At 51.5% G+C, this 27,170-nt stretch overlaps 1 protein-coding gene across 3 annotated transcripts in view; it reads left to right on the top strand.

The window, feature by feature from the left end:
- SOX13 (SRY-box 13) overlaps positions 1-26,443 on the top strand; it is a 54,742-nt gene extending 28,299 nt beyond the window's left edge. For 2 of the 3 annotated variants that reach the window (XM_025386827.1, XM_025386826.1), the window contains exons 2-14: positions 11,651-11,867; positions 13,054-13,165; positions 13,252-13,338; positions 15,239-15,411; positions 15,854-15,922; positions 16,325-16,439; positions 20,651-20,736; positions 20,988-21,150; positions 21,607-21,716; positions 21,865-21,961; positions 22,386-22,529; positions 23,355-23,571; positions 24,565-26,443. In XM_025386827.1, the coding sequence (XP_025242612.1) occupies positions 11,652-11,867; positions 13,054-13,165; positions 13,252-13,338; positions 15,239-15,411; positions 15,854-15,922; positions 16,325-16,439; positions 20,651-20,736; positions 20,988-21,150; positions 21,607-21,716; positions 21,865-21,961; positions 22,386-22,529; positions 23,355-23,571; positions 24,565-24,841 (1,866 nt within the window). In that variant the 5' untranslated portion in view covers position 11,651 and the 3' untranslated portion in view covers positions 24,842-26,443. Of the gene's footprint in view, positions 1-11,650; positions 11,868-13,053; positions 13,166-13,251; positions 13,339-14,796; positions 15,082-15,238; positions 15,412-15,853; positions 15,923-16,324; positions 16,440-20,650; positions 20,737-20,987; positions 21,151-21,606; positions 21,717-21,864; positions 21,962-22,385; positions 22,530-23,354; positions 23,572-24,564 lie in introns of those variants that run through there. The other variant, XM_025386828.1, reaches the window with a different exon arrangement.
- The last annotated feature ends 727 nt before the right edge of the window (positions 26,444-27,170 follow it).

Genomic DNA, 27,170 nt, shown 5'->3' with positions numbered 1-27,170 from the left:
CATTTCTTCTGCCTCTGCAGTGAGTTGGGTGCCTGAGGTGGGAAGAGGGAGAGAAACCTTTCCTGAGCCCTTGGGATGCCAGGATGCTGTGTGGAAGTGCTCATTTTGGGAGTGGGCTATGGGCTCACAGATGCGTAGAGGCTGATATTTGAAATGCATTTAAGAAGGGCCTTAGATGGCTGGGCGCGGTGGCTCACGCCTGTAATCCTAGCATTTTGGGAGGCTGAGGCAGGAAGCCCAGGTGTTCAAGACCAGCCTGGGCAACATAGTGAGATTCCATCTTTATATAAAAAAAAAAAAAAGTGGCAGGAGGCCTTGGAAACATACTGGTTTGGGGCTGAATGGTCTGGCTGGAAGCACGGTCCTTCATTTAGCTACCACAATACTAAGTGCCAGTCTGCTTTGTGCCAGACATTGTGCTAAGTATTTTCTATATAATAACTTATCAGTTCTCCAGCAAGCATGAGAGGAGGTATTATTAGCCCCCATTTCAGACAATGAATCTGAGGTGTGAAGAGGTTAAGTCTCAAGTATTCACTGGGCTACCTAGAACCCAGTGGCTTCCCACTTTTCCACCCTTCACCTCCTAATCTAGATGACAATGATAAAATGTCCATTACGGTTGTTCAGCACGGCTGTGTGCCAGGCACTGGGCTTTGCCTGTGTTGTCTTGTTTACTCTTTGAAACCTCACTAGTGAGTATATATTACTATTTGTCCCAGTTATAAATAAAGACAGGAGCGTCATTTGAGCCCAGGAGTTCAGGACCAGCCTGGGCAACATGGTGAGGCTGAGAGAGTTAAACTAGTTGGCTAGTTAAGAGGGATACTGGGTTTGAACCAATTCTGTGTGTCTTCCAGAGCCTCATTTCACCACGTACTGTGAGGGCTTAGTCTACATGGCTTAGACTTGTCACCAAGCAGAAGCCAATGCTGCCCAGCCTACCCCAGTACTGGGAGAAGGAGTGTTTGGCAAAGGTGAGATTTCATCAGCCTGGCAGGTAAAGATGGCTGTTTGCAGACTGGTTGCACTTGTCCTTTCCCCCGTCTGTGGTCATCCCTGTAGTCCCCACCTTCCTCTCCCTCTGGGGTTGGCAGAAGGCTGCAAGGGTTAATGGAATAGCACTTCACCCTCGTGGGCTCCAGAGGAAATGAGGGAGCTCATGAGTTCTGCAGAGCTTTTGTGTCATCAGTCGAGGAAGGGAAGGCACCGTGGCTTGGCCAGATAAGCAGTGGCGCTGCGAACGTGGGGCTTCCTTGGCAGATTTGTAGCCTTTCCGCCTGTTTGCACTGTGGGGCACCTGCTGGGGCTTCCAGGGTGGTTGGGGACATCAACAGGGCATTCAGAAAACTGATGACCTAGGCTAGGGAGGGAGCCCTGCATGGAGCAGATGGAGGAGGAAGAGGGTGGCGGGCCCCGGTGTTCTGCAGGTGCACGTCTTCTGCTTGTTGGACCATGTGGGGGAAGGGGGTGGCGGTGGGTCAGGGAGCAAACATTTTTTTGATTTTCACAAACACCGTCATATTCAGTCTTCTCTACCTCTATGGGGTAGGTATTATTTGTTCCATTTTAGAGATAGAGAAACTGAAACTTCCTCATGGTCACACATCTAGTGGTACGTAACACTGCTAGTCTTCAGACACAGGTCCATGTGACAAAGTCCTTTTTCCATTAGCCACACCAGGATGCCTCCCAGCAATGCTGGGTCATCACACCCACCCACTTGCCTCCAGAAGAGGTGGGCTGGCTGGGGAGGAGAATAGGCTGCCAGTCCTTCTCCCCCTTGCCCTTGGGGGTAGGGAGGGAGAGGGACTCCTTCCTCCTTTAGGGCTCTTTCTCCTTACCTCCTTCCCTGAACGTATATTCTGTACCAGATTCTATAATTATACCTTATCTCTTACTTACAAAATAGTTCTTGGAATCTCTCTTTTACACATGAAGAATGGAAGTTTTGAGAGGTGAAGTCTTTTCCCTAAGTTCCCAGAGCTGCCTGGGTTTCTTTTGACTAGGTTTTCCTTGGCCATGACTCAAGTCAAAAACAACTGCAGTCCTATAAGAGGTGAAGACAGTGGCCATTCTATCTTTGCTGGACCAGAGCCTGTTATTTCGCGCTGAGGAGAGTGGCCAGGGCATCAGCGGATAAATGAAAGGATGTGGATTTAGACATCAGTGAGGCCTGAGTTCAAATGCTACTGCTACTGGGCCCTGAGTAGGGCGTTCCAGCCCCCTGAGCCTTAGTCTTTGTAGTGTTCTTGTGAGGATTAAGCAGGGATGTGAAGGAAGAGCCTTTCACTTAGTGTTTGCAGCCAAGTAAGTGCTGTACCACTGCATGCTTGCTTTTTGCCTCCCATTCCTTTGGTCAATATTCAGGGCTATTCCCCAAGGGGCCTTTGACATGGCCAGTCAGCCTCAGCTGCACACTTTCTGCATCTCCTGGCCCTAGGATGAGCACTGTCCCTGCAGGAAGCCAGAGGTGCTCACCTGTCCAGGACACAGGCTTGGCCTTGCCATTGGGAGACAAGGATAAGGCCTGCCCCTGCCTTCTAGCACTGTTGGGGTGCAGGAGAACCTGGAGACAGGTTCAGGTCCTAGAGGCAGGAAGGCCTCCAGAGAGGGGCCTCCTGGAGACACTGTTGACCTCTTTTCAGTTTGGGCCTTCTGGAGGCCCACATCACACTGGGAGCCCCAGCGGCGCTTTCGAGCAGCCCCATCTGTCTCTTTCTCGACCCCCTCACTGGGTTGGGAGAAGACTCAGATGCCTCCAAGGCCTGAGGACCAGGTGGGAACATCACAGCTACAGTCTCTCCCTAGCCACTGCTTTCCTTTGTGCCCTTGGGCCAGGGTCAGCTGAGTCCTGGCAGCCACAGAAGCTCAGGCTGGACTGTGATTCTGTCCCTGAGGCGCTGCGGGGAAGCACCTCTTCTCCCATGCTTGGGAGTTTACCCAGCCTCTGTCTGGTGTTGGCCGCTCTACCAGGTGAATACCACCCTGGCCACCCTGGCCAACCGGGAAACAGCTGAGAGAGTGTTGGCTGTGGCCCCCCTGAGCTGGGCTAGACCAGACTGGCCGTGCCCTGGATCTGATCCCCCCCAGGGCCCACAGAGGCTGGAAAGGGAGAGAGGGACTCTTAGGAAAGCTTTGTCCCAAGCCTGCAGCCAGTCCAGCTCCCAGCTCTGAGTAAACATTAGAGATAGGATCGGGTGTAGCCAGGAAGGGTGGCAGGGTGTGGTCTGTGAGAAGAATGGCAGGATGTGGCACCGGGGCACTGTTCTGGGCACCCACGCCTTGGGCTATTGTTTAGGGCAGCCTGAGGTTCTCAGCTCTCTGGAGGCTTTCAGAGGAAGTGGCATTCCCCTGGGACTCAAGCCCTGCCCCACCCCTGCTGCATGGATCTCTTTCCCTGGTGATGCCCCTTGGCACCACCCACTCAGGGCAAGCTTGGGAGTGGGAGCCAGCAGTGGAGGGGGCTTAGTGTGTGCCCAGCGGGGAAGTGTAGCCATTGGCCCTCTCAGAGGGTCTGCCTGTCTGTTCAGGCTTCCTGTACCCCAGCGTCTGAGTCACCCGTCATGCTACGATGACTGGAATTTATCTCTATCTTTATCTTCATCTAGATATTTTTTGTGGGGGGGAAGACTGTCGTTGTGGAGGGAGGAAGGGCTGACAGTAAAAACTCCTTTGATTCCAATCCAACAGGGTCGGTGGTTGACTGGTTAGAAGAGGAAGTGGCTGGTGATTTGTTTGGGGCAGAAAGGGGCTAGGTGTGTGTGCACCTGTGGGTTGGTGGGGGTCAGAGGGGCCGTGACGGGGCTGGTTGTGGGGAGGAGAAAGGAAGAGGATCAGCACCTGCAGCGGGCTTTGTCCTATAAGGGCCATGCTTTGAGCCACTGTCGCTCCTTGGAGGCGGGTGCCTCTCTATACCTTGTCCCAGGTGCTGGATTTGGGGGCCCCAGGGCCTGGCAGGCACCAGCTGAGACTCAAGGCTCTGCGTGTCAAGGGTGAAGATGCCTGGAGCCTTCTCCTTAGCGGTCTTCACTTCTTAAGGATGCTCGCTTGGGTGAGATAAGACCAAGGAGGAAGAAGAACGGAAGAGGGATTGTGAGGTGGGTTCCTGAGAAGGAAGGGAGGGCAGAATGGAGATGCTGCTCAGCGCCCCAGCTGGCTGATGGCCTCTGACTCTGTACAGTCTTTTTTTGTTTGTTTGTTTGTTTTTGAGACAGAGTCTCACTCAGTCACCCAGGCTGGAGTGCAGCAGTGCGATCTTGGCTCACTGCAACCTCCTCTTCCTGGGTTTGAGCGATTCTCCTGCCTCAGCCTCCTGAGTAGCTGGGATTACAGGCGTGCACCACCATGCCTGGCTAATTTTTGTATTTTTGGTGGAGATGGGGTTTTACCGTGTTGGCCAGGCTGGTCTTGAACTCCCAAACTCAGGTGATCCACCCGCCTCGGCCTCCCAAAGTGCTGGGATTGCAGGTATGAGCCACCATGCCCGGCCATTCTATATAGTCTTGAAGCAGTGCTGCCCAAAAAGCTGTGTGAACTCGACATCTCCTGACCTCAGTTTCTCTGTTTGTAAAATGTGTTAAGGTTGGGCAAGAGAGGAAACCGGGCACACAGGAGCACTTCCATCCGAGCGAGGGGCTGATGGGCTACCCTATGGACTTGTGGCCTCTGACCACAAGGCATCAGACTAGGGTGGAAACCGAGGGAGCCCAGTAATGCCTGTATCCTGTGGACCCAGGGTTCTCTGGCTTCTGGGCATTTTGGGACAGCGGAGTTTGAGGTTACTGACCTTAAAACCTCCTGCGGAGCCACATGGAAAATCACTGAAGCAAGGAGCATGCTGTGTAACAAAGGAGTAAAGGAACTTGAGGGATTATTTTAGTTTCTGGAAAGTCTAAAGGGAGACTTAAGGGCAGACTCCAACGGGGTCTTTAAATCTAAAAAGTATGGAAACTGTTTCTTATCTGACCCAAGGTAAAAAGAAAAGGAAATGGACTCGCTTTGCTGCTTGGGGTATTTAGGTAACTCACAGGAAGAACTTAGACCCAAGGAAGAGACAGCAGAGGATAATTGGGTGTGGGAGAAAAGCCTGAGAGAGCAGGAGCTGTCTAATAGTCCTAGCAGTATCCATCACCTGTTAAGCATCCAGACCTGCTTTGTGCTGTGCTGCTGAACTCTTTGTCACTCTCTTGTCATTCTAAGAATATTTATTGAGCACCTACTGTGTTTCAGGCACTGTGCTAGGCTCTGGAGCTACAATGATGAGCAGAAACAGGTACATTTTTGGCTACTGGGTGAATCCAAAATAAATTTTTTTTTTTTTTGAGACCGAGTTTTCGCTGTTGTTGCCCAGGCTGGAGTGCAGTGGCGCGATCTCAACTGACTGCAACTTCTGCTTCACAGGTTCAAGCGATTCTCCTGCCTCAGCCTCCCAAGTACCTGGGATTACACACCTGGCTAATTTTGTGTTTTTACTAGAGTCAGGGTTTCACCATGTTGGTCAAGCTGGTCTCAAAGTCCTGACCTCAGATGATCTGCCTGCCTCAGCTTCCCAAAGTGCTGGGATTACAGCCATGAGCCACCGCGCCTGGCAACTCCAAAATAAATTAAGTGTGTAAAGGTATCATTACCAACTGTGACAAATACTTTTAAGGTCAAGTTCAAAGTGCCATGAGAATGTAAAATAGGCACTCTGATAGGGTCTGGTGTTATCAACAGAAGATTCATCTCTCCACGTTGAGTTTCTTATTCCCATTTTACTGAGGAGGAAATGGGCACAGAGAAGTTAAGTTACTTGCCCAAGGTTGCACAGCAATGATTGGTCAGAGTTGGGATTCAAAGGTACCCAAGTCTATCTGACTCTAGAGTCTTTTCTCTCAACCACTTGACTCTCAGAGCATCTTGGACTGTGCACAACTTATAGATAGATATTCACCCTGTATTATTTAATCTTCATGGACACCAGTGAGATATGGGTTATTGTGCTCATTGTAAGGATGAGGAGACAGGCTAAGGGAGGTTAATTAACTTGACTAGGTTCACACATGTTAGCCTGTGGCAGGGCAGGAATTTAAACCCAGGTTGTTGGATTCAAACCCTGTGGGTCTTCCAAGTTGTCCCCTGACTCCCTCCAGGACCCTTGTTTTACAGACACAGCTTGCAGGGGTGAAACAGACTGTGCAGAGACCCCCAGCTGCAGAGTGACAGAGCAGTGACCACGTAACGACCCCTCTCTTTCCATCTCGCTCCCTTTCCTCCCTTATCTAGTTGATCATGGGACCGTCACTCCCCTCTCTGGGATGGTTAGGATCTGGAGCCTGGCACTGATGCTCTTCATAGAGACACCTGCGTCTCTCTGGGCCATGGCAGGCTGGGGCTTGGTTCCCTTAAGACCAGACAGGGCAGGGAAAGGAGCTGCTCTTCTCAAGCAGACCTGTGCTTGGGGAGGGGGAGAGGGAGGTAAAAGAGGTACCCAGGGACCCTCTCCCTCAAAGGTGAGACCCAGAGATGCTCTCCAGTGGCGGCGGGGTGGCACTGCGCCTGGGCTGTTGCCTTTTCACAGACAAGTGGGCCCAGAGGATACCAACTAAGGGCCAGTGCCCAGCACCTGCCGTTGAGCCAGACACCTGTGAGGATGGAAGGGCCCTTGTCTGGGCAGGGTTATCTGGTGGGCACCAAGCCCTAGTGAACAGACTGACACCTCTAAGCTGGCTTGGCTGGTCACCAGGAGCCATTGTCTTTGTGCTGGAGGCCAGGGTAGGCCACTGAGAGGGCCAGGAGACAGGCTCCCTAATATAAGGGTGATCCATGGTGCCTGGCTGGAGGGACTGTGGAGGCTAAGTGTGTGTAAAAGCTCAAAGGGAGGAGGTGTCCTAATGCAGCGCTGTCCAACAGAAATATAATGGGAATTGCATGTGTAATATTTGCTAGTAGCTACATAAAAAAGCATAAAAAGAAATAGGTGAAATGAATTTTAGTGATATATTTTCTCTAACCCAACTTATCCAGAAAGAATTTCAACTTGTAATCAGTAACCATTATTAATGAGCTATTTTATTCTGTGTACTAAGAATTCTATTCTGTGTACTAAGCCTTCGAAACCTGGGGTGGGTTTGATGCTCACAGCACATTTCCGTTGGGACTGGCTGCATTATAAGTGCTTAGTAGCCACGTGTGGCAAGTGGCTGCAATCTTGGGCCACGCAGTCCTAGGGTAATTAGGACAGATGATGGCCTCCTTTGCCTCCACCATCAGCTCCAGGGATGGATGGTTGTTCACCATCCCCAACTGGGGAGACCTTGGACTTTTGTGTCCCTCTCATCTGACCATGCTCCCGGAGGCTGCGGCTGCTGCTGGGATTTCTGGGCTGCAGCAGGAAGGCTTCGAGGTAGGAGCTGGAAGCCCCTGAAGTTGGGACAGAATGAAGGAGAGACCCTTAGGACCCAAGTCTGGAGTGAGGAGGGACCCGGTGGCCGGCCTGTGCCCGCGGTGGGTGTGAGTGAGGTGGTGCAGAGCCGACGGATCAGAGGCCCACAGGCCCGCATTGTGCGCCTGTCACACTTCCTTTGGCTTTATTGCTTTTGTCCAACACCCTATTGTCTGGCTTCCTTTTGTCCCCCATTCAGTGCTGCTGCCTTTTATTTTCCAGCCAGCCTGGTTGTTTTCATTTCTTTTGTCTGAAGTTCCTGAGAGGAAGGTTTTATTTTCAGCGGTTTGATTAATTCACAGCTTGAGCCCAGGGTTTGTTTGTTATGTAATTGCTGCCTTCGGCTTCAGGATAAAACCCCCTCCCCGACTGCGCCCACTCCCACTTCTCACCCCCCTGCTCTCGGCCTGGCTCTGAGCCCCTCCCGGTGCCCGGATGGGCTGAGCCGCCTGCTTCCTGGACGCTCTCCAGGCCCCTGGGCTGCAGGAGGGGACCGCAGAGCGAGCTGGGCTAGGGTCTCTTCTCTTCTCTGCATCTAGGTTGGATGGGGCCTTTCTTCTTATGGTCAGGGAGGCCCCTCTCTGCAGTGCCCTGTCCTGGGGCCCAGCCCCTGGGGAACCCTACACTTTGAAAGTGGGTGAGCAGGAGAGTCTGATCTGATCGGCAAGGTGAAATCAAATCAAATACACATGCACTCATGCGCTGCCTTCCCACCAACGTCTCCGTCAACGACCGAACACATGTAGGACGGTGGTCCTGCAAGATTCTACTACTGTGTTTTTGCTGTAGCTTTTCTATATTTGGATGTTTGGATACACAAATATTTAACCATTGCATTACAATTGCCTACAGTATTCAGTACAGTAACATGCTGTACAGGTTCGTAGCCTGGGAGCAATAGGCTATACCATCCAGCCGAGGTGTGGAGTAGGCTGTACCATCTAGGTTTGTGTAAACATACTCTATGAGGTTTGAATAACAAAGAAATTGCCTGGTGATGCATTTCTCAGAACATGTTTATGCTATTAAGTGATGTAAGACTGTCTAGTCATCCCACTGTATCTGAGATGGTTGGTTCCAGGACCCCCAAAGGTACCAAAATGTGCTGATGTTCAAGTCCCTGATAAAGAATGGCATAGTATTTGCATATAACTTATGCACATCCTTCCGTATACCTTATTTTTATTTATTGTTATTATTATCATTATTATTATTTTTGAGACAAGAGTTTCACTCTTGTTGCCCAGGCTGGAGTGCAATGGTGCCATCTCTGCTCACCACAACCTCCGCCTCCCAGGTTCAAGCTATACTCCTGCCTAAGCCTCCTGAGTAGCTGGGATTACAGGCATGCATCACCATGTCTGGCTAATTTTGTATTTTTAGTAGAGACGGGGTTTCTCCATGTTGGTCAGGCTGGTCTTGAGCTCCCGACTTCAGGTGCACCACCCACCTCGGCCTCCCAAAGTGCTAGAATTACAGGCGTGAACCAACACGTCCGGCCAGTTGTTATTATTTTTGAGATAGGGTCTTACTCTGTCACCCTGAGTGGAGTGTGGTGGCTTAATCTTGGCAGCTTCAAACTGCTGGCCTCAAGCGAATCCTCCAGCCTCACCCTCCTGAGTAACTAGGACTACAGGCGCATGCCACCCCCAGCTAAATTTCGTATTCTTTTGTAGAGGCAGGGTCTTGCTATGTTGCTCAGGCTCATGGGCAGCATAGCAAGACCTTGTCTCTACAAAAAAAATACAATATTCCTGGCCTCAAGCAATCCTCCCACCTCAGCATCTCAAAGTGTTGAGATTACAGGCATGAGCCCCTGTGCCTCTAGATTATTTATAATACCTAATATAATATAAATCATATGTAAATAGTTTTTGCACTGTATTGTCTAGGGAATAATGACAAGTCTGCATGTCCAGTACAGATGAAATTTCTTTTTTAAATATTTTCGATCTGAGGTTGGTTGAGTCCATGGATGTGGAAACTATGATACAGAGGACTGATTGTATATATTTTATTCAATTATAATATTTACTTATTTAAAATACTCTACATGTACTCTATTATATACGTGTTTCATAATACATAACATTTTACAGAGTTGATGCAATCTATCCAAATGCATCCATACATAGTTGATGCAATATTTAAATACCATACTGCGCCTGGGATGTTTAAGGAATTTTTTACTGTAGGGATATTTTTACTATATCTGATTTTAGCCTTACATACCTCCCCTAAACATCTAATCTCCATGCAAAAAAAAAAAAAATTAAAAAAATTATTTAACAGTGCTTTTCTAACTCGTGCATATCAGAATCACCTGGGGGGCCTAACTCCCAGAGATCCTGATTTGTGGGCGGGACCCATGACTTTGCCTCTCAAGCCCCCAAGGCATACTGAAGCTGCTGGTCCTTATACTGCATTCCAACTAGTAGTGGTTTAACAAACACCAGATCATGTGATGGTATTTGGAAATGTAATACACAAGAAAACAACAAAACACCAGATCAGTGCTTACTGGTGCCACGAACTGTTCTAAGTACCATATAAATATCAACTCCTAGTTCTCACGGCCGCCCTGTAGAGTAGGCACTCTTACTAATGCTCATTTTACAGGTGAGGAAACTTGAAGTACAGAGCAGCTAAGCAACTTGCCTTAGGTCACTGGGCTAGTCAGTAGCTGAGGCAGGACCCATGCGTAGCTGGAACCTGCTGTGTGTTCCCACTAGAATCCAGAGCGCATCTCTGGGTGCGTGCCCCAGTGACTTTGGAGGATAGGCATCTGCTGCTCTGCCCAAGCCTGGCATGACCACTCCCTGAGATGCTACGATTGCTCAGCTCCTCAGATGTCCCAGGCAGTGATGTGACAGGAAAGGAACAGCAGGTGCAGAGTCTCAAGAGGGTCTGCCAGGTATACCAGCTGCTTAAACTAGGAACTGCAAACTCAAATGCCTATAGTGGCCATACTCTAAATGAGAGATTCTAGCTAGATATTGGAAAATATTTTTTGTAAAGCCAATCATCTCAGTCTGTTATTCCCCTCTGTCCACCCTCCCCCCTTTTTTTTATTTAAAGAGATGGGAGTCTCACTAGGTTGTCCAGACTGTCTTCAAACACCTGACCTCCAGTGATGCCCCTTCCTCAGCCTCTTGAGTAACTGGGATTACAGGCATGAACCACCATACCTGGCTATTTCCCCCCTTTTGATAGATGCATGAAGTAAGAAATCATTTACTTTTACCTTGTCTCCACTGTAAGAAGAAGACTATATGTCTTATATATAGAAGACTATATGTCTTATATAGTTAATACTTGGTTTCCCTTTTGGGGAGTAGTAGGAGTCTAGAGGCTAAGGTAGACTGGCCTGTCCATAAGAAATACCCATTACTCAATTCCAGCCAATATTTGCCACAACGACAATTGAGCTAGAAGTTCAAATTTAGATTTTTATGTGCTATCTCTTGACTTTTAAGTTTTGGTAACTAATTATAAAAATGCATTTGTAGGCTGGGCATGGTGGCTTACGCCTGTAATTCCAGCACTTTGGGAGGCCGAGGTGGGCAGATCACCTGAGGTCAGAAGTTGGAGACCAGCTTGGCCAACATGGCAAAACCCCATATCTACTAAAAACACAAATATTAGTTGGGGATGGTGGTGCGTGGTAATTCCAGCTACTCGGGAGGCTGAGGCAGGAGAATCACTTGAACCCAGGAGGCAGAGGTTGCAGTAAGCTGAGATCGTACCCCTGCACTCCAGACTGGGTGACAGAGTGAGGGAGTCGGGGCAGGGAAGCATTTGTATACATACAAACATACACAGACAGATGTGTACTGTCTCTCTCTCTCTCTCTCTCTCTCTTCCCAACTCTGTTGGGCTCAGAGACAGCCAGTCAGTATCTGGCCTCGTTAGTTGGGCTGGTCAGTCCACTAGTCCTGTAGTCCCAGCATTACACAGGCAGCGCGTGTGGAAGCGTGGGCCCACTTTTCTCTAGAACTTTTTGTTTAAAAAGCAAAAAACAAAAAAGCATGAGGGATACAAGAGCCTTTGCTGATTTTTTTTCTGTGGGTTCATAAGTAGGCTTGCCCTTTCCGTGCGTGTGCCTGTGTGACGGGCACCAGGAGGCACTTGGGTGGGGTCAGGGGAGCAAACAGTAGGATCACTGCCTCTGGGCGGAAGTTTATGACCGGGGACTCACCTCAGCTCACTCTGTCCCTCCCCCAGGATGTCCATGAGGAGCCCCATCTCTGCCCAGCTGGCCCTGGATGGCGTTGGCACCATGGTGAACTGCACCATCAAGTCAGAGGAGAAGAAAGAGCCTTGCCATGAGGCCCCCCAGGGCTCAGCCACTGCCGCTGAACCTCAGCCTGGAGACCCAGCCCGGGCCTCTCAGGATAGTGCTGACCCCCAAGCTCCAGCCCAGGTTTTCAGGGGCTCCTGGGTCAGTGTTCCCGCCCTGCCTCCATCCTCACACCCATGCGCTGTACCTGGGCTCTCTGCTAGACTGGGCAGGCCCACTCCCCTAGATGGCAGCAGATACAGGCAGAAATGGTGATCATAGGGGTAAGACGCTGTGCAGGGAAGCAGGGAGGCACTGCCAAGTTCAGTCTGAGGCTGGAAGCAGAGTCACCTATCAGAGCAGGACCTGGATTCACGCCTGCACTCACTCACTCACTTGATAGTGACTGTTCACCTATGTGTGACCCAGTCCTTGTTTCTGAGGACTTGATGGGGAGATAGAACACACATGCTAAAGTTTGGCCTAAAAGTCATCTACCAGCTTTTTCAGGTGATTTGGGAAAATCAGCCTAATTACCCAAGCAAGAATTAGGTCACTGTTAAAGATGATACGGTTCTTCCCCCTTAAAACAAGAGAATTGAGCTACATGATTAATAAGGATTCTTGCAGCTCCTACAAATTCTGATTTCATATAGGAGATGTAAAAAGGTAACATATAATTAAAATCCAAATAAGTGAAAATGAGGAGAGTTATGGGCTCTAAGAAAGAATCCAGCCTGGAGGAGGGGGTTGGAGGGTGGGGGCACTGGTGATATGATCCAGGAAGACTTCCTGGAGAAGTAGAGCCTCAAGCTAGGCCTTAAAGAATGGGGAGGACTTTGATGAGAGGAGTGAGGCAGGCAGTGGGGAGTTTGAGTAACTTTTGCCAGCCCCTGCCTGCTCCCTGTTGCAGCCCTGCTGGTGTAGTGGGTGTGTTCAAGGGAGTAATAATTAGTAGGTGACTTTTGGCCCCTGATTGCAATGGCAGACCTCATTCACATGCATTAACTCCCTTGATCCCAGCAACAATCCTGTGACAGAGGAGGTATTAATATTTCCATTTTCAAAAGAGGGAAGTCAGGTTCAGAGCAGTTCAGGGACTTGTGTGGGATCAAGCATTGTGTGAGTCACTGAGCCTAGACTGAAACCCAGGTCTTTTGTTTTGAAATCTTCTCTTCTTTTCCTGAACAAAGCTTGGGCAGGTAGAGGTCAAAGGGGCCTACCGAGTGGAGAAGTAGGACTTGGATAAGGCTGGGATCCCTCAGGGTACACATCTTTGGGGTTCCCAGCCCTCCCTGCAGCCTGTCCCCTTCTGGGGGCGATGGTGACAATTCAGTATGTCTTGCAGGACTGTAGCTCTCCAGAGGGTAATGGGTCCCCGGAACCCAAGAGACCAGGAACGTCGGAGGCTGCCTCTGGAAGCCAGGAGAAGCTGGACTTCAACCGAAATTTGAAAGAAGGTAGGATGTCTGCCTTAGTTAGAAGCAGAAGCCTGAGGCAGGAAGGTGTTAAGACGGTTATTCCTCACCCCTTTGCTGTCTTCCAGTGGTGCCAGCCATCGAGAAGCTGTTGTCCAGTGACTGGAAGGAGAGGTTTCTAGGAAGGAACTCTATGGAAGCCAAAGATGTCAAAGGTGAAGGCCTGTCGGGGGTGGGGGAGATGTTTGAACCCCATCTCTCTTCTGGTCTGGTCATGCAGCCTGGCTCTGTAGGGCAGTTCTTGGTACCCTCATACCTATCCTGTGCCATCTGGCTCCTGCCTGGCCTTAGGGGTCATCACCATCCCTCGCCTGGGGGCCCCAAGCATTAGGTCTCACTCATCCCATGCAGGAGAGGCCTGGTAGGAATCAAATCCCATGACTCTGAATCTGGGCTCTCACCAGGCACCCTTGTGACTTCAGGCATGTCATTGCCACTTCCCAGGTCTAACCGCAACATGAGCAGAAAGTTCCCTTTCACTCTAATTAATTCTAGGTCAGTTGGACCTCACTAAGTGAATGAGAAGTAGTGATTAATGGGCTTGGGTTCCTTAGAGTGATTTTTTTGTTTTGTTTTTGCTTTTTTTTGAGGGGGGGGGTTTGGAGATACGGTCTCCCTATGTTGCCCAGGCTGGAGTGCAGAGGCACAATCTTGACTCACTGCAGCCTCAACCTCCTGAGTGATCCTCCCATCTCAGACCCCTGAGTAGCTGGGAACACAGGCACCTGCCACCAAGCCAGGCTAATTTTTACATATTTTTTAATAGAGATGATGTCTTACTATGATGCCCAGGCTGGTCTCAGACCCCATGGGCTCAGGCAGTCCTCCCACCTTGGCATCTCAAATTGCTGGAACTGCAGACATGAGCCACCCACCGCACCCAGCCAGAATGATCATTTTTGCATTGTCATCGATCACACCCACAGAGGGAACTTTAAAACCATAGAGATGCTCAGGCTCCACCCCCACCTATTGAATGGGAACCCTGGGACATGGTAGGGGCCTGGGCCTCTATACTTCTCAAAGGATCCCTGAGTGATTCCGATGTTTAAAAAAAAAAAGAAAAAAGAAAAAAAAAGGTCTGTGGCCAGGCACTCAGGAATAAACTGCTGCATCAGATAGGAGCTAAACTGGAGGTCAGGGAAGCACTAACATTTATTGGTTGAGGACCACGTTCCAGATCCTGGACTAAGAGCTTTGTATATATTAGTGCTTCTTTTTTTTTTTTTTTTTCCTGGAGACAGCTGGCTCTGTTGCCCAGGCTGGAATATAGTGGTGTGATCTAGGCTCACTGCAAACTTCGCCTCCTGGGTTCAAGCACTTCTCCTGCCTCAGTCTCCCGAGTAGTTGGGATTATAGGCATGTGCCACCACGCCCGGCTAATTTTTGCATTTTTATAGAGATGGAGTTTTACCATGTTGTTCAGGCTGGTCTTGAACTCCTGACTTCAAGTGATCCACCTGCCTTGGCCTCCTAAAGTGCTGGGATTATAGGCGTGAGCCACCAAGCCTGGCCTCTATTAGCTCATTTATCCCTCACAGTAACCCTCTGAAGTGACTGTTATTATGCCCACTTAACAGACTCTAAAAACCCTAAAGTGCAGAGAAATTGGTAACTTGGCCTAACAGCTCACAGGCAGCAAGGGTGGAAATGGGAATTGACCCCAGAGCTGTCTTGCTTCAAAGCTGGAGTGTGTCCCACTGGATCCCTCTAATGGGATGGTTGTCCACCCTGACCCTGTGTGGTGCTGAGCACTCGAGGACATTCAAGAGGCCCAGGGCTCTGGGGCTGAGACGTCCCACTGTCAGCATTTTCAGGGGGCCTGGAATTCGTGGCTAATAGGGGAGAACTTCTAGGCTAGTAGTTGCCAGGTAGCAACATGAAGAACCCCCTTCAAGGCAAGCATCTTGTGTCATCATCTCTGTGGCTCAGCCCCTAATGGTCCTGGGACATAGCAATTGCTCAATAAGTTTTTGATAGATGGGTGGATAGATGGATGGATGTACAGATGAACAAATAAAAAGTCTCAATGGGGGCTGTTTCACTGTGGAGCAGGGACCCAAGAGAGCCTAGCAGAGAAGGAGCTCCAGCTTCTGGTCATGATCCACCAGCTGTCCACCCTGCGGGACCAGCTCCTGACAGCCCACTCGGAGCAGAAGAACATGGCTGCCATGCTGTTTGAGAAGCAGCAGCAGCAGATGGAGCTTGCCCGGCAGCAGCAGGAGCAGGTAGGTCCTGTTCGGTGGGTGTGGCTTTCTTTCCAGGAAAAGGAGTGTGTCAGGACCTAGAGAAGGGTGCCTTAGGGGCAGGCCTCACCAGTGCAAGCTGGGGCCTGGGGGCAGGCGGGGCAGGGTCTATGGCCAGGGGCTGTAGGATTCCCACCTGGACTGATTCATGAGCCCTTGTGTGGGGTCAGGGTAGGAGGGTATGAAAGGGACTCTGCAGGAAGAGCAGCTTGCAGCTTCCTACCCAGCCTCCTGGTCCTGGAGGGAGGGATGAGCTTCCTACAAAAGGAGAACCAATTCTGAGGGCTGACTGCTCTGCTCCCTACTGCCACCCCACTCCGCGGTTTGCCCCACTGTAGAAAGCAGGGCGTGGTTAGAGCTGGCAGGCTCTGGGCCCCAGGGCTAATGTCCGTGACCCCCTCTGCCCACTCTTTCCCTCTCCCAGATTGCAAAGCAGCAGCAGCAGCTGATTCAGCAGCAGCATAAGATCAACCTCCTTCAGCAGCAGATCCAGGTAACCGGAAGGGAGACCCAGAGAGGCATGGGAGGTGGTTGAGGGAGTTGACACCAGCCTGGAGGGTGCTGGGGACAGGGGATGTGCACCGAGTTAAAGCACCAGAGCAGAATCACTCAGGCCTGACCCGAGGAGGGTTATTTCTGTTCTAGCCTCCAACCTGTCTTCCTTCCCTGATTTAAGGGAGGAGCCCGGCCTGTCTTCCTCCCCAGCTGAGATCTGAGGGCAGGTAGACAGGGGCCCACAGAGGTGGCCTAGGGTCAGAGGGATCCTTTAGAAAACTGTCCCTGCTTTATCCCCTGTGCCTCTTGTCCATGGGTCCATTATCTGTGTCGTAGGCTGACCATAGTTGGGTAGCTCTTTGGGTCCCTGGGGACTCACACAGCGTTTCTTTGCCTTCAGCAGGTTAACATGCCTTATGTCATGATCCCAGCCTTCCCCCCAAGCCACCAACCTCTGCCTGTCACTCCCGACTCCCAGCTGGCCTTACCCATTCAGCCCATTCCCTGCAAACCAGGTGAGTGAGAGAAGGGAGGTTCCAGCACGGCAGCCAACCTGTCCTGAGGTCAGGGAAAGCGCCCTGGAGCGACTCTCATCCATTAATTTGCTATGTGAACTTCCTGGGCCTCAGTTTTGGATCTGTCTGGTGGAAGAATAATCCTCTTTTTCTGAATCTTGCTGAATTTCACTGAACTTCACTGGGAGAATGAAAAGAAATAGCACACTGAAAAACCATAAAGCCCTTTCCAGATGTAAAATGATGTAGCAATCCAGGTCTAGTCTCCCCAATTCGAGTATATTTACTGTGCCAGAATATTAATATCTGGAATATTGCCGGGTACGGTGGCTCACGCCTGTAACCCCAGCACTTTGGGAGGCCAAAGTGGGTGGATCACTTGAGGTCAGGAGTTTGGGGCCAGCCTGGCCAACATGGTGAAACCCCATCTTTACTAAAAATACAAAAATTAGCTGGGTGTGGTGGTGCATGCTTGTAGTCCCAGCTACTCAGAAGTCTGAGGCAGGAGAAACGCTTGAACCTGGGAAGCGGAGGTTGCAGTGAACTGAGATTGCACCACTGCACTCCAATCTGGGTGACAGAGCGAGACTCCATTTAAAAAAAAAAAATCTGGAATATTAACTGGGGTTTATAAATCTCCCAAATTCTTGTTTGTTTGTTTGTTTGTTTGTGTTTTGAGACAGAGTCTCACTTGTTCTGTCACCTGGGCTCTGGAGTGCAATGGTGTAATCTCAGCCCACTGCTGCAACCTCCGCCTCCCATGTTCAAGCAATTCTCCTGCCTCAGCCTCCCGAGTGGCTGGAATTACAGGTGCACACCACTATGCCTGGCTAATTTTTGTATTTTTAGTAGAGACAAAGTCTCGCCATGTTGCCCAGGCTGGTCTCCTGACCTCAAGTGATCCTCCCGCCTCGGCCTCCCAAAGTGCTGGGATTATAGGCTTGAGCCAACATCTCCCAAATTCTAACAGCCACGATTCCTATCTTCACACTCTTGTCCCTGCCTACACCATGTCACTCTGGCCATGTCACACTCTTGCCCCTGCCTACACCATGTCACCCCATCACTGAAATTCAGCAGACTGGCCATGTGTCAGACAAGGGTGTGGGACCTGATGGTGCAGGGCAGCTGGGGACGGAGCATGGAGTCTGGGATTTATTTTCTAGGCCGTGGGTGCATGTGAACGTTAGAGTAGTGAGTGTGTTATTCTGGCTTTGAGGAGTAGGGAGTGGAGGCCAGAAGCAGGACCTGCTGAGGTGATTCTAGTAATAGGGGATGATACCTGAACTAGGGCAGTGACAGAGAGTTATGGGGACAGGGCAGAGACGCTGCCCATAATTACCCCAGGAGTGTGGACAGCTTTAAAGGCAACCTGTGCTAGTTCATCATCCCTGTTCCACAGGTGAGAAAGAGACAGAAGAGGAAATTCCCTGAGGCCTGTAGGCTGTGGGCTTGGGTAGACTGCTCAGCCCCACCCGCTCTCCGCTCCTGCGTGGTTTTGGCCGGGCACTGTAGGGTGGTGTGAAGGGGAAACACAAAGGACTGAGAAAGCCAGGCCCCATCTTCATCCATTCAGGGGCTGTAGAAAGACACCATGGACTGGGTGGCTCATAAACAACAGACGTTTATTCCACACATACAGTTCTGGGGGCTGGGAATTTCAAGATCATGAAGCCAGCATATTCGGTGTCTGGTGAGGGCCGACTTTCTGGTTCACAGATGGCGTCTCTCACTGTGTCCTCAGGTGGTGAAAGGGGTAAACAGGCTCCATCAGGCCTCCAATCTCATTCCTTAGGGCTCCACCCTCATGACCCAGTCACCCCCCCAAAGGTCCCACATCCTAATTCTATCACATTGGGAATTAGATTTCAACATAGAGGGGCACAAACATTCAGACCATAGCATTCTGCCCCAGACTCTCCCCAGGTCATTTTCTAGTCATATGCAAAATGCAATTCATTCCATCCCAATAGGCACCCAAATCTTAACTTGTTCCAGCATCAGTTCAAAAGTTTCAAGTCCAGAGCCTCATCTAATCTCACCTAGGCTGGGCGCAGTGATTCATGTCTATAATCCCAGCACTTTGGGAGGCTGAGGCAGGAGGACTGCTTGATGCCAGGAGTTCAAGACCAGCGTGGGCAACAAAGTGAGACCCTGCCACTACAGAAAAAAAAAAAAGCCCAGCATGGTGGCCTGTGCCTGTGGTCCCAGCTACTTGGGAGGCTGAGGCAGGAGGATCGCATGAGCCCAGGGGGACAAGGCTGTAGTGAGCTATGATTGCACCACTCTACACCCTCTTGGGAGACAGAGCGAGACATACAGAGACAGAGTGAGGCCCTGTCGCATAACAGACAAAAATAATAATAAATCTCAAATCAGTTATAGGTAAGACTCAAGGTATAATTCATTCTGAAGCAAATTCCCCTTCAGAACTGAGGATGAATTTCTGAGGTCTGTAAGCTGTCCAGTTTATGGCACTTTGTTTCAACAGCCCGAGTGGACTAAGACAGGCCCAATGTGGAAGTTTCCAGTTAGCTGGGGGAATGTGGAGTGGAGAAGGTTGAAGGTGGAGGACGGGGCAATTCCAAACCATTGCAACTCCTCATGAATGTGGAGGAGAGCCGTGGAAGCAAGGGGACAGTGATCTGGTCAGGGATAGGGCCCTCAACTGCTTTCTGGGCAAGTGAGGCAGTAAATAAGGTGTGGGAGCCTGGGACTGGCACGGCTGCCTCCCTCTTTGTTTGCTCCAGAAACTAAGCAAGCAAGGTCCCTTGCAAAAGCTGACTGCAAACAGTGGCCCTCCCTAGCTCACAAACCTTACACGGTGCTCTGTACCCACAGCATGGGCTCCACACTCCTGACCTCGGCCTTCATGGGCCTGGGAGCCAACCCAGCCCTCATGGCCGGCCTCATTCCCCACAGCTCACCCTCACACACGCCACCACCCCATCTCCACCTGCCCGAATCCTGCCCATGCTGCAGGCACTAGCGCACACCTCGGCTCCCACAGGGAGCCTGCTCTAGTTACCCCGCTGGAGCAGAGTTCACTGGTGTTCTGCCTGTGTGGCTCTCATCACCACCTGCCATGCACTTCGTGATTTCTACATGTGGCCTATCTCTCCACCTCTCCACCTGGATGCTGGGCCTGGGAGTGAGATAGGGTAGGTAGGAGTGCCATGTCAAGGAGAAGGAAAGGCTGTGGAGTCTAGAGGTCCTGGGTTCAAATCCTGATGCTGCCATTTCGTAGCTCTGTGGACAACCCATTTTTCTTCTTTTTATTTTTTTAGTTTTGAAAATTAAAAATTTTTTTTTGAAACAGAGTCTTACTCTGTCTTTCAGGCTGGAGTGCAGTTGTGCGATCTCAGCTCATTGCAACCTCTGCCTCCTGGGTTCAAGTGATTCTCCTGCCTCAGCCTCCTGAATATCTGGGATCACAGGCGCTTGCCACCATGCCCAGCTAATTTTTGTATTTTTAGTAGGGATGGGGTTTTACCTTGTTGGTCATGCTGGTCAGGCTGGTCTTGAACTCCTGACTTTGTGATCCACTCACCTTGGCCTCCCAAAGTGCTGGGATTACAGGCATGAGCCACTGCACCTGGCTTAAATTCTTCATAATAGATATGGGGGTCTTGCTATGTTGGCCAGATTGGTCTTGAATTCTTGGCCTCAAACAGTCTTCCCACCTCAGCCTCCCAAAGTGCTAGGCGTGAGCCACCACACCTGGCCCCATTTGACTTCTAAGGTTTTCATTTCTTTTCTTTAAAATGGGATGATGATGTATTCAGCCTGTTATATATCACATACCATGTATTATTGTGAGATGATACACATGAGACGTTCTACACAACAGGCAGCCGCTTTTGTGCCCTGTGCCCAGTAGGTACAAAATAAAAGTAGCTGTTGGATGAATAGATGGTGTACCCTCTCTCATTGTGCCATTGGATGGGACTCTAGAATCTGGGAAACTCTATTTAGAGTGAGTTGGGAAGGGTGGGAACCCGCTGAAGATACCAGTCAGTGTGCAGGGGTAGTGTGGGATGAGGGGATAGGAGCCACCCAGCAGTGCTTTGGGGCTGGGGAGGGCAGTGGTTGGAACCAAGCTGGCCCAGCTCCGAGCTATTGCCCACCTTGTGGTGCTGGGACCTCGTCAAGCAGGGTGTCTGCTGTTCTGTGCTCATCCAGGACTTTTCTCCTTGCCGCCTTTTCCATAGTGGAGTATCCGCTGCAGCTGCTGCACAGCCCCCCTGCCCCAGTGGTGAAGAGGCCTGGGGCCATGGCCGCCCACCACCCCCTGCAGGTACCGCCCTTTACCCACTGGCCTGGGGCTCCCTCTCAAGCTAATGACGGCCGGCTGCCGTGTTAGGGGACTGCGGGGTGTGAACTGGTGAGCCCTGGCATCCTGTGTTCTTGTTCACCTGCTCCTTCTGCGCCTGCTTTTCTGTCCGTCTCCTTGTGTGTTCTGGGTACGCTCACCTCCCTTCCTCTCTGTCCTGCTGTGGGAGTCTCCTTTGGTGTCTGTCATCCTCTGACCTGCCGGGTCTCCCTCAGGAGCCCTCCCAGCCCCTGAACCTCACAGCCAAGCCCAAGGCTCCTGAGCTGCCCAACACCTCCAGCTCCCCAAGCCTGAAGATGAGCAACTGTGCGCCCCGCCCCCCCAGCCATGGAGGCCCCACACGGGACCTGCAGTCCAGCCCCCCGAGCCTGCCTCTGGGTAAGCCTCCTGCTGCCTGCACTTGTCCCTCAGCCCTCTTTAGGGGAGGGCCAGCGGCATGATGTGACCTTGAGCAGGTCCCTTCTCCTCCCTGGGTTCCAGATTTTATCAAACAAGGTGTTAGACTTGCTCTTAGCAGAAGATCCCCTTCCTCCTCTCCCTCATCATAATCTCTCTGGGTGTTCCAAGCATCAGGGATTCAGGCCAGAGTCGCACAGTTCCAGGGGGTACGATTCTCATTTCTAGTCTATTGACATGCACAACAAATAGCCAGTGTAAGTGGCATCCCCTTGAGGACGTGCAATGCAGCCGCCCCGCGGAAGGACAGGAGGGAACAGTAACTCAGGTGCCTCATGGGAGTGGCATGGCGGGAGGCTGATGGAATTTGGACTCACACTGGGCTGATGCCCTCAGCTTCTCTCGCTTCTCTTCCGTCCCTTCTGCCCTCTCCCACAGGCTTCCTTGGTGAAGGGGATGCTGTCACCAAAGCCATCCAGGATGCTCGGCAGCTGCTGCACAGCCACAGTGGGGCCTTGGAAGGCTCCCCCAACACCCCCTTCCGTAAGGTAAGGTCCCCCACTCCCCTGAACCTGGAGGCAGCAACAAATGGTGGCCAGGGGTGGAAGACACAGTCTGAGGCCACCAAGAGAGGAGCAGGGAGAGGAGTGGGGTGATGCAGCAGAGGCTGATGTCAGGTTGCCCCTGTCAATCTAGGACCTCATCAGCCTGGACTCATCCCCAGCCAAGGAGCGGCTGGAAGACGGCTGCGTGCACCCACTGGAGGAAGCCATGCTGAGCTGTGACATGGATGGTGAGGGCTCAGGTGCGGGGCTGATGGGCAGGAGGGCCCAACTCTGTATCCTGCCAGGGCAGGCTGTGTCTGCCTCTGATCTCTTCCCTCCCTTGGTCTGTTGGGTCCTTTCCAGGTGTGTGTACCTCCGCTGTCCCATTATGTGTCTGTTGGCTCTGTCTCTGAGTCTGCTTTCCTAAGTTTTGTGGCTGCTGAGTTTCTGCTCTCTCTTGAGGCCATACCGCTGTGATTTTCTTGGGCCTCTGCTGATAACTTGCTGTTTCTTCTGCCCCATCTGCTCCTGCCTTGCTCCTCCTTGGCTGACTGCTGTGGGAGCCTCCTCAGTGCCTCCTGCTGGTCAAGTAGGGGACGTCTCTCTGCTGGTCCTGGGGCACTCTTGGGACCCCAGACAGGCTGCCTGGCTGACTTCACTCCTGTCTCCCAGGCTCCCGCCACTTCCCCGAGTCCCGAAACAGCAGCCACATCAAGAGGCCCATGAACGCCTTCATGGTGTGGGCCAAGGATGAGCGGAGGAAGATCCTGCAAGCCTTCCCAGACATGCACAACTCCAGCATCAGCAAGATCCTTGGTAAGGGCCAGTGGCTGGGGCCATGGTTCAGTATGACCTGGTTGCGGGAGCCAGCTGGGTCTATTTAGGGCGTGCCTGGTGATGTTCCATACTGTGTTGGACTCCAGTAGAATCTGATGATAGGGGTGCAGGAGTTGCTGGGGATGTGAGGGCAGCTGGGTCCTGGGGTCTTACCACTGACGTGTTTGGTAGCATCTGTCCTCAAGAACTCAAGGAGAGTGTGTGTGTGTTTACATTCTTTAGTACTCGTGATCTAAATGTTTGTCCAGACCCTTGCTCTGGCAGAAAACAGGAGAGACTAGTGTTCCTGGGCTGTCACTAGAAAGATTTTTTTTAGTTACATGTCCTTACTGGTGGCCACAGAGGGACGTCGGGCAGGGCAGATGGGGCTCGAGGGGGCAGTTGTTTTCAAGACTGAGGCTCCTGTGGTGTCAGCGCAGGGCAGGACTCTTGTTGACTGAGACATCAGGTATTTTGCCCTGAGCAGGGAGCCTGTCTGAGTTGTTGAAGGCCGGAGGTGGCTGCTCTTTTGTTTATGAAAATCAGGCAGGCCAGAGGCTCAAGGAAGTTGCTGCATTGTTAGGAACATGGGTGGGTACTGAGTCTTAAGCTGGCAGTTGGATACCCCTATACAGGCTAACTTCATTCATTCATTTGCTCAATGTCCAAGGAGCACCCATATCGGGCCAGGCCCTTGCTGAGTGCTTGCACATATATTATCTTGTGGACCTACCTGGGGACCAAGATCTTCTCAGGTCCTGCATGGGGCTTGGGGTGGTCAGCAGAGCCCAGCACTGACTGCATGCCCCTGGGGGGTTGGGTCAGGATCTCGCTGGAAGTCCATGACCAACCAGGAGAAGCAGCCCTACTATGAGGAACAGGCACGGCTGAGCCGGCAGCACCTGGAGAAGTATCCTGACTACAAGTACAAGCCACGGCCTAAGCGCACCTGCATCGTGGAGGGCAAGCGGCTGCGTGTGGGCGAGTACAAGGCCCTGATGAGGACCCGGCGTCAGGATGCCCGCCAGAGCTATGTGATCCCGTGAGCAGACCCCTGCCACAGGCAGCCAGGAGACTGTGTGTGCATGTGTAGCTCTCATGAGTGGCTGGGTGTCAGTGTGTGGCCTGCCTTTGTGTGTGACCCCAGGGGTGCTGTGTGGATGCCTGTGTGTGTGTGTTATCTGTGTGTAGTTGAGCCTGCATGTGCGATTCGACTGTGTATGGCTATGTATGTGACTGTGGTGACTACTCAGTGGCTGAGGATATAGGAATGTGACTGGAGGACTGGCCACATGGACCTGGAGAAAGGGCCTGTAGATCCCACTGCCAGTGAACTCAATAGAAATTCAAAGGTGCTAGAAATAAAAGTATTCATCACACAGAAAGGTTCCTGACTTGACTAAAACAAGCTCCCTACTTTATTCCTTTAAACAGGACATCTCCCAGGGCATTTAAAATATACAATTTCTACCTGGTGTGGTGACACACACCTGTAATGCCAGCACTTTGGGAGGCTGAGGCAGGAGGATCCCTTGAGCTCAGGAGTTTGGGACCAGCCTGGGCAACATAGTGAAATCTCATCTTTAAATAAAATTAGCCTGGTGTGGTGGTGCACACCTGTAGTCCCAGCTACTCGGGAGGCTGAGGCAGGAGGATCACTTGAGCCTGAGAGGCTGACACTGCAGTCAGCTGTGATTGCACACTGTTCTCCAGCATGGGTGACACAGCATGACCCTGTCTCTAAATATAAGTAAAGAAAACATAAAATACACAGTTTCTAAAAACTGGATTCGAACATGATCCTCCAAGAATATTGTCTGTTGAACACATCTATGGCCCTGGGTCTGCAGGTCATCTGCAGGGTTGTAGGTTCAGTGAATCTGGCCATCAGAAAGCAGGCTGGGGGCAGGGTATATAAGTCACAGTCAAGAGTGTGTGGAGTGGGAGTGCACACTTTAAGGAGGCTTGGAGGGGAGATGGGTTTGGGGTTGAATCAAGTGTGCATCCGTCACCGTGCCCCTTCTCTGCCCCACAGCCCGCAGGCTGGCCAGGTGCAGATGAGCTCCTCGGATGTCCTGTACCCTCGGGCGGCAGGCATGCCGCTGGCACAGCCACTGGTGGAGCACTATGTCCCTCGTAGCCTGGACCCCAACATGCCTGTGATCGTCAACACCTGCAGCCTCCGAGAGGAGGGCGAGGGCGCAGATGACAGGCACTCGGTGGCTGATGGCGAGATGTACCGGTACAGCGAGGACGAGGACTCGGAGGGCGAAGAGAAGAGCGATGGGGAGTTGGTGGTGCTCACAGACTGATCCTGGCTGGGTGGGCCCGGCCCCTTCTCCTCTGGGGAAGACCTCGTCCCAACCCGATGGGCACAGCCAGCCAACCTAAGACTATGTTGGTACTTGGACTTGTTCGTGCCCCAGAGATGGGCAAAGCTGTGCACTTGTAGATACATTCATGAGGGGAGAGATGCCTTCCCTTCCTGAGGAGCTGTTGGCCTGGGTGGGCAGGAACTGCAATATGGCCATGGGCTGAGCTGGCTGAGCACCTCAGCCTTTAGGGCTCATGGCCAGGGGACACTGTGTGACTCTCCTCTCTTGCAGGTCTATTCACCTGGGGTATGGCAGCTACTGACCTGTCTCCCTGGGGTCACATGCTTTGTTTCCATTCTTGTCCTGGCTGGACCAGCCACTGTGGGACCAACACCCCCCCCACACTCCCCCAGACTGCTCGTCTATCACCAGGATCGCTTTGCACTTTGTGCGAAAGGGTCTGGCTGTCCCTTGCTGTTTTCATCTCTGCCAAGCCCGTTGCGCCTCTGGCTGCTGTGTGTGTGCGTGTGCACGTGTGTGTGTTTCATCTGTTCATTCATTGCACAAGATATTTATTGAGTGCCCACTACGTGCCAGGCACTGTTGCTGAGTTCCTGTGGGTGTGTCTCTCGATGCCACTCCTGCTTCTCCGGGAGCCTCTTTCTGTGCTTCTCTTTGTCCCCAAATTGCTACCTCTTTGTCAGTCTGGGTGTCTCAGGTTCTGTGTTTCCTTGTGTGCATTTCTGTCTCTCTCTGTCCTTGTCTCTCTGCAAGGCCCTTTATTTCTCTCTTTCTTGGTGTCTGTCCGTGCTCCCTTTGCCCTCTGGATTCTCTGGGTCTGTGTAGGCCCCTGGTCTGCCCTGGGCTCATCAGCCTTCCTGACCTCCTCCTGCCCTCCCCTTCACTCCCTCCCTGGCTCTGCCAGTCGGTTCCCACGGAGCCATTTTTAGCTCTGATCAGCATGGGAATGTGCCTCGGCCTCCAAGGGGCTTTGTCCTGGTGCCCCCGCCCCTGGTCCCAACCTGATCCCACGAGGGAGTCGGGACAGGAGGATTGATGGTGCTCCCCTTCCTGCCAGCGTCAGAGGCCCTGGAGAGGGGCTCTCCATGGCAGCTGGTCTTTATTCCTCCCTCATGAGCACAGGGCGGGGGGCTCCCCATTCTTGGAAGAGGTGGAGAAGACTCCTGGGTTTCAGCCTCTCCCACCCAGCCCTGCTCCTCACCTGCCGGCCTTCCCCTCCCCGACTCTATACTGGGGACTGGATCTCAGCCTCTGATCAGTTTCACAAAGTTTGTTCCCTAAGGAAATCAAATCCCATTGTCACCTAACTCTAAAGATCTAAACAGCCCACGGATCAGTATGGGAACCCCAAATCCCACAGGGCCAGATGTGGAGTCTGTGTCTGCCCCCGTCTTCTCTTCATCTTCAAAGCCCCCACTTCTCTCCAGGCTGTTTCTTTTTTATGACTGTAAACATAGATAGTGCTTTATTTTGTTAATAATAAGATAATGATGAGTAACTTAACCAGCACATTTCTCCTGTTTACACTCGGGGGATTTTTTTGTTTTCTGATGATAATAAAGACCGATCATTTCAGAATCTGGCCCTTGTGCAGGGGAGGAGGGAGGCTGGCTTAAGTCCAGAATTCCTAAATACGCCACCAGCCTGGGCACCACTGTCCCCTGGTGGCAGCCTGCAAAAGCTTCAGGCCTGGGGCTTCGTAGGAATCGGCTTCATGCAAGGGAATCCCAGGCCAGGTCTGTGAGTGACCTGAGTGACCACAGAGCCCACACTGAATGCCCCTACCTTGAGGAGGTGAGGCCACCTGGATCCTAAGAAGGCAATAGTAAGAGCACTGTAATAGGAGTCAGGAAGCTCAGGGTCTCCCTAGAACTGGCCACATGGCTGGGGTTGGGGAGTGGGAGCCAGGTCTCTCCTTTGGGGCCTCATTGTCCTCATCTGACAACAAGATTAAACCTTATACCTGGTTCTTATTCAGAGAAGGAGCCCTTTGAGACTCTAATGAAAGCTGTGGATCCTTTTCTCAGAAAAGGGCTCACAAAGGTTTACCCTGAAGCCCAGCTGAGGCCCCCACAATGCTAATTAATGAAGCAGGGTCTCTAATGATAATGCTTCAGGCTCTCCATGACACATGCTTTGAGTGAACACTTCAGACCTAGTTATCACATTGGGAGAAGTAATAGGCCTGCAAGGGCCGGATGACAGACTGAAATGCCTCAAAAATGCATATTAACCAGGCTTTAGAGAGACAAATCTTGTGGTGAAAAATTAATCCCATCAGTATAGCGTGGGGACAGCAAAACTG

Source organism: Theropithecus gelada, chromosome 1, assembly GCF_003255815.1.
Source record: "Theropithecus gelada isolate Dixy chromosome 1, Tgel_1.0, whole genome shotgun sequence".
Lineage (NCBI taxonomy): Eukaryota > Metazoa > Chordata > Mammalia > Primates > Cercopithecidae > Theropithecus > Theropithecus gelada.
The sequence above is the reverse complement of the archived record's forward strand: the minus strand, read 5'-3'. Positions and strand labels throughout refer to the sequence as shown.